Source organism: Myotis brandtii, unplaced genomic scaffold (genome assembly GCF_000412655.1).
Source record: "Myotis brandtii unplaced genomic scaffold, ASM41265v1 scaffold274, whole genome shotgun sequence".
NCBI lineage: Eukaryota > Metazoa > Chordata > Mammalia > Chiroptera > Vespertilionidae > Myotis > Myotis brandtii.
Window position 1 is genome coordinate 1939630 of NW_005360425.1, and position 6863 is coordinate 1946492.

Consider the following 6863-nt stretch of genomic DNA (forward strand, 5'->3'; position numbering starts at 1 on the left):
CCGAGGGCTGGCCTGGAAGGAAGGCTGGAGTCCAGCTGCTTAAAGCTCACTGGGGTCTTTGGCAGAAAGAGGAGGCCGAAGCCCGGTCCCGGGAGGAGGCAGAACGGCAGCGTCTGGAGCGGGAAAAACACTTCCAGCGCGAGGAGCAGGAGCGGCAGGAGCGCCCCTGTTTGGATTAATGGTACTGGTATGGTTACGGGAGTGGGCGCTGCCTTGGACTTGTAAAGGGTAGGACACGAGGGTATTGGGGTGAGTTCTGGTCCCTGGCCTGTAAAGGACTGGTATGAGCTGGAAGGGCCCTGAGACCCCAGGCCTGGGGCTGGATGGTGGGAGGTTTAGGATTAGGGCGGCGCTTGGGCCTAACCGATGTGGGGCTTCCAAACAGCGTCTGGAGGAGATCATGAAGAGGACTCGGAAGTCAGAAGCTGCTGAAGCCAAGGTCAGGGTTCCCCAAAGGGCAGCGTAGGGAGTGGGGGTCGGGTGAGGAGGAGGCTGGGGAATAGCACTCAGGGTGGAGGAAGGAGGCTGAGGCAGGCTGCTCCGGCTCTCGGCTGGGGGAGGGAAGAATTCAGCACCTTAGTCAGGTGGGACCAGATACACCTTGAGTCTGATTGCTCTTCCTCTTCACAGCAAAAGCTGGAAAGAAAGGAGGCAGACACCAACAACTGTAGCCCAGGTAAAGGCCCTATTCCCCTCGCTCTGTCCCTTTCACCACCCATCATCATACCCCCTCCTCTCACCAGCCAGCAACTGATGGCCATTCCTTCCCTGTGATAGACCCTGTCAAAGCCGAAGATTCGCGGTCCTCAGGGCTGCAGAAGGAGGCTGTGCAGAAAGAGGAGCTGGCCCCCCAGGAGCCTCAGTGGAGGTACCAGCTCCCAATCCCAGGGTCCGGGCAGGAGTCGGGGCCGGCTGGAGCTGTGGGGTGCCTGGGCTGTCCTAGGCTGTGCGGTGCCTGAGTGTGTCCCTGCATCCACAGCCTGCCTAACAAGGAGTCCCTGGTGAATGGCCTGCAGCCTCCCCCAGCACACCAGGAGAATGGCTTCTCCCCCAAGGGACCCTCTGGTGAAAAGAGTCTGGGCCGAACGCCAGAGGCACTCCTGCCCTTCGCAGAAGCAGAAGCCTTCCTCAAGAAAGCTGTGGTTCAGCCCCCACAGGTCACAGGTAGGGACCCCTGACTCCCAGGCCCACAGCCTTCCCTCCCAGCAGCCTTCCCAGGACTCCCCAGCCTTGCCCTCTGTTCCAGCTCTGCCAGAGGCCTTCTCACACTCCATGTGCCACCCCCCACCCCGGCTGGCCTGGCTTGGAGGCATAGTTTGCCTGACTGTTTCCCCTCCTGTTTTTTCCCCAGAAGTCCTTTAAGGGGTTGCCTTGGATCCAGGCACAGCTATGAGGGCTCCTCTGCATCATCTACCAGGATGTCTGGGAAAGAAAGAGACAGAATAAAGCCAGAAGTGGCCTGGGCCCCTGGGGGTGGGTCCTCTGTTATTTTTAATCAGCACCTTATAGACTGTTGTCTCTGGCTGGAGCCAGGCCCTGCCCCTCAGTGCATTTGTGTGCTCACACGCGCGGAAACCTCCCACACACACATACACTCACAGCCTCTCTGGCCTCCTTCCTTGGGGAAGGGCCACCTGTAGTATTTGCCTTGGTTTGGTGGGGTACAGTGGATGTGAATACTGTAAATAGCTTGTGCTCAGACTCCTCTGCCTGGAGGGGGCGGGTGCAGGAGGCAGACCCTCCCAAGACCCCCTGGGGAGATCGTCCTCTCTATTTAACTGTAACTGAGGGGGAACCCAGGTTTGGGGATGGGGCCACAGGATGCTGGTTGCTTTAGGGGTACCCATGCCCCTGCCCTCGCCTGGAATCAGTGTTATTGCATCTGATCAAACTTCTCCAGAAATAAAGTGAGAATAATCCTGCCAGTCCTGTCTATCCTTGGGGCTGGTGGTGGGGGTGGTGGCAGGTGACCTCCCGAGTTCTAAGAAGAACTTAAGGAGCCAGGGCCTGTGGATATCTACTCCTACCTGACGGTAGTCCTAGTGGCCTTCCACTTTCGTCATGAATTCATTCATTTATTCATTCACAAGGAGGTTGCATCTGCTCTGTCCCAGGCAGTGGGTTACATGCTGGGGATACAGTAGTAGGAAAAGATGTAGCCTCTCTCCTCAGGGAGCAGGTGAGTGTTGTGGACACTGAGTTGCCAACTCAACATCCATTCCCATCCCCACTTCCTATTCCAAACAGAATCCTGACTTTGTTCAGGTGGCCATCTTCCTCCTGGATCCCACTCTGTGCTCCAGGGGGCCCTCGCCCCAGGGTGAATCATGATTGTAATGAGCCAAAACTGGTGGTCCCAATGCCCTCGTGTGTGATGGTTTAGGAATGGGCATGTGACACAATTCCAGCCACAGACATAAAGAAAAGCCTTCCAAAAAAAGAAAAAGGAAGAAAAGCCTTCTGGGTTTCTAGGAGAGGCTTCCTCACTTTTATTTATTTGGTTTGTTTTTTTAAAATTATTTTTTAATCCTCACCCAAGGATATTTTTCCATTGATTTTTAGGGAGAGTGGGAGAGGGAAAGACAGAGAGAAATATTGATGCGAGAGAAACATCGATGGGTTGCCTCCGGCACAAGCCCTGACCAGGGCCTGGGCTGGGGAGGAGCCTGCAACCAAGGTAACCTGCCCTTGACTGGAATCGAACCCTGGACCCTTTGGTCAGCAGGCTGACGCTCTATCCAGTGAGCTAAACCAGCTAGGACTTCCTCACTTTTAAAAAAGATTTCGTGTTAGCCAACCTCGGTTGACCCTTCAGTGTCCCCGCCTCCTAGTGTTCACACCCTGTGTAGTCCCTTCCATGCTGTACCAGTGTTGGGCTGAGTGACTGACAGAATACAACAGAAGTGATGGGTGTCCCACCCAAGATTTGGTCATTAAAGACACTGCAGCTTCTGTCCTGGTGGCTATCACTCTTGGATCACTCCCTCTGGAGAAAGGCAGTTGGTACATCATGGCAGCCTAGTGGAGAAACCCGATCAAGGGACCGAAGCCCCCAGCCAATGGCCACGTGAATAAGCGTGGAAGCGGTTCTCCAGCCCCAGCTAATCCTTCAGATGACTTCGGCCTGGCCCACAGCTTGTCAATAACCTCCTGAGAGACCCTCTGCCAGGACCAACCGGCTAAGCCACTCCTGGGTTTCTAACCCTCGGAAACTGTGAGATAATAAAGGTTGTTTTAAACTGATGTTTTGTGATAATTTCTTACACAGCAAGAGACAACTAAGACGCATAACGATGGGAAAACCCTGCTTGTCTGATATGAGGTCGGACTATGATGCCTGGAATTGCTGCATCCATCCTGCTAACCAACCTGAGGATAGAGCCAGCAGCAAGGGTGGCAGAGCAGCAAGAGGGGAAGAACCTAGATCCGCGAGAGCATCATTGAATTAACCAACCTCAAAAACAGTCCTACCCCTACACAACTTCCTTCTTCTTTAAGCCAATGGAGTTGGATTTTCTGTTATGGGTGGTCAAAAGCTGCTAATGCATCTAGGGACACAGACAATAAGTATATAAATGTACTTCCATTGTGAGATAGATACAATGAAGGTGTCCTCTACAGATGCAGCAATTTAACTTGACCTGAAGGATGTGGAGGAACCAGCCATGTGAAAGAGTAGGGAGGAGAGTTGCAGGTACAGGGGTCGTATGTGGAAAGCCCTGGAGGAGTCAGTGTGGCATCGAGAACAATGGGCAGAGATGGGTGGGGGAGGAGAGGGAGGTGGGGCCAAGTCACAGGTGTTGGGGAGGTGGGGCAGGGAATGGACTAACAGAACAGCTTCTAGGCCCTCTCCGTGTGTGTGTGTGTGTGTGTGTGTGTGTGTGTGTGTGAGCTCCTTTACACACCCCTCCCACCCCCAGCTCATATTCACAACGAGGCTGAGGCACCAACATGTCCCTGAAGGCAGCACCCTCTGAATACTCTGCAAGGGAATCACTTATTCATTAATTCATTCAATAAATTGTGGAGGACCAGCTAAGCACCAGAGGGATGTGATGGGAAGCAAAAACCAGACGGGGAAGCTCCTGGAGCTCCCTGGTGGGGAAGATGGGCATCAGCCAAATAACCACACAAACATGTGAAAATAAAAATGTGGTCAGGGCTCTGAAGATGGACTGTAAGGAGCAGTAAAAGCATCGAACTCAGGGAACTAACTACGTTGGGAGTCAAATAAGCTACCCCTGAATAAATGGTGTTTGACCGGATATCTGATAGGTTGCTGGGGCAGTCAGGGCAGAGAAAGGAGAGAGAAGCACTTCCCAGATGAGGGGAAAGCATGTGCAAAGGTCCTGCATGGCAAGGAGTTGTGTTCAAAGATCTGGAGGCTGTGAGACCTGAAGGAGCCTGTTTCACTCACCATTGAATCCTCAGTGCCTGGTAAGACAGGCTCTCAATATTTGTGGAATTAAGAAAGGCATCATTGATGCCCTAACCGGTTTGGCTCAGTGGATAGAGCATCAGCCTGCGGACTCAAGGGTCCCAGGTTCGATTCCAGTCAAGGGCATGTGCCTTGAGTGAAGGCACATCCCCAGTGGGGAGTGTGCAGGAGGCAGCTGATCGATGTTTCTCTCTCATCGATGTTTCTAGCTCTCTATCCCTTCTCCCTTCCTCTCTGTAAAAAATCAATAAAATATATTTTAAAAAAAGAAAAGAAAAAAAAAAAGAAAGGTTCATCGAGGAGTTTGAGCTGGGCATGAGGTGGGCCGACCATACAAGGCCTTGTAAGGATGCATCAGTAGATTGGATTTTACTCCAAGAGTCATGGGAAGCCACTGAAGGCTATTAAAAAGGGGGTGGGAAGGGTGACATAGTCAGATTGGCGTCTTTACTATACCGTTCTGGCTGTTGGGTAGGAAACCAGTAGGGACTTGACTGTAAACTGGGAGATCAGTTAAAAGTGATTGCTGGGGTCCAGATAGGAGATGATAGAGGCTTGGGCTCAGGAAACACCAAAGTGTGCAACATGCAACATTAATTTATTTATTCAAGGAATACTGAGCACCTACTGTGTGTCAGGCACATGGGTGCTGGAGATTTAGAAGTGAGCAAAAATTGATGTAGTCCTTACCCTCATGGAATTTAGTCTAGTGGAAGAAACAAACATTAATTAAATAATATTACAAACAAATGGACAATTATAATTACAGTAGTCCCCCTTATCTGCAGGGGATACATTCCAGGACCCCAGTGGATGCCTGAAACCACAGATAGTACTGAACTCTATATATACTATGTTTTTTCTATACATACACCTATGATAGTGTATAAATTAGGAACAGTAAGAGATTAACAACAATAACTAATAAAATAGAATAATTATCGTGAATGTGGTCTCTTGTCAGCAAACTAGCACAAATTTCTTTTTCCTTCAGAGATTCCCAGACAGGCTAGTTCAGGGGTGGGCAAACTTTTTGACTCGAGGGCCACAATGGGTTCTTAAACTGGACCGGAGGGCCGGAACAAAAGCATGGATGGAGTGTTTGTGTGAACTAATATAAATTCAAAGTAAACATCATTTCATAAAAGGGTACGGTCTTTTTTTTTTTTTTAGTTTTATTCATTTCAAACGGGCCGGATCCGGCCCGCGGACCGTAGTTTGCCCACGGCTGGGCTAGTTCTTACTGTAGATCTCAGCAACCTCAGCTTAGGATTTTTTTCTTTCCTTATTAAATCAAACACTTTCACCTTTTCACTTACAGGAAGCACTTTACAGCTTCTCTTTGGCATATCTAAATTGCCAGCATCACTGCTCTCATGCTTTTGGGCCATTAAGTAAAATAAAGGCTACTTGAACACAAGCACTGAGACCACGACAGTAGGTCTAACCGAGACAGCTACGAAGTGACTATTGAGTGGGCAGCACATACAGCGTGGATACGCTGGACAAAAGGAGGATTCATGTCCCAGGCGGGCAAAGCAGGGTGGCGAGAGTTCATCACGCTACGCAGAATGGCATGCATTTTAAAACTCATGAATTGTTTATTTCTGGAATTTCCCACTTCATATTTTTGGACCACAGTTGACCGCAGGTAACTAACTGAAACTGTGGAAAGCAACACTGCAGAAGTGGGGGCGGGGTGGTAACTATGACAGACACATAAAGGAGAAGTGTGGGGTGCTGGGAGAGTCAACAATAAGGGGATCTGGCCTGCTCCGGGAGGCCAGGGAGGGTGTCCCTGAGAAAGCAATGCTAGAGCTGAGATCTGAAGGAGCAGGAGCCCGTTACCAAGGCAGCAACGGAACAGCATTTGCAAAGGCCTGTGATGAGCACAGATAGTGTAGTTGGAGCATAGAGAGAAGGAAGGTGGTGCCAGAAAGGCAGAAAGGACCAGGCCATTTAGGGCGCTGTGGGCCCTGCTCTGAGTTTGGAAAGGTATTGAAAGATGTCAGCAGGGGGTGAAGACGGGGTTGGAAAATATATTATCAGGGCTACCACCCCGAGAAAGGATTAAGAGGAGAGAGGACGAAGCCTGGAAGTAGGGAGTCCAGACAAGAGCACCAGTTCTGGCGAGAGATGATGGACACGGTCAGTGAGTGGTGGATGGAAACCGAGAGGCAGAAAGAGGAGGTGAAAACGTGGATTGGACATGGGGAACGAAAAAGAAAGGTATCGAGGATGATTCCCAGCTTTCGTGGCCAAATAACGATATGGATCCTGAGAGGGGGCAGATCCTGACTCTGGCCTGGAAGTGGCTGGAGAAGGTCTGCGGCGCAGGGCAGGGGGCCGGTCTCGGCTGGGAGGAGGGGCGGTGCAGGGGAGACTGGAGGCGGGAGCAGGCTCAGGGCTGGGCTGCGCCCGGGCG

General features: G+C 51.2%; 1 protein-coding gene across 5 annotated transcripts in view; it reads left to right on the plus strand.

Moving 5' to 3' along the window:
• The window catches only part of MAP7D1 (MAP7 domain containing 1), a 14099-nt gene extending 7348 nt beyond the window's left edge, over window positions 1–6751 (plus strand). For 3 of the 5 annotated variants that reach the window (XM_014541537.1, XM_014541539.1, XM_014541540.1), the window contains 3 exons: window positions 61–163; window positions 379–439; window positions 631–654. In XM_014541537.1, coding sequence (XP_014397023.1) covers window positions 61–163; window positions 379–432 — 157 coding nt within the window. In that variant the 3' untranslated portion in view covers window positions 433–439; window positions 631–654. Of the gene's footprint in view, window positions 1–60; window positions 164–378; window positions 440–630; window positions 677–777; window positions 869–979; window positions 1165–1351; window positions 1926–6611 lie in introns of those variants that run through there. The other 2 variants (XM_014541541.1, XM_014541538.1) reach the window with 2 other exon arrangements.
• Window positions 6752–6863: the final 112 nt, after the last annotated feature.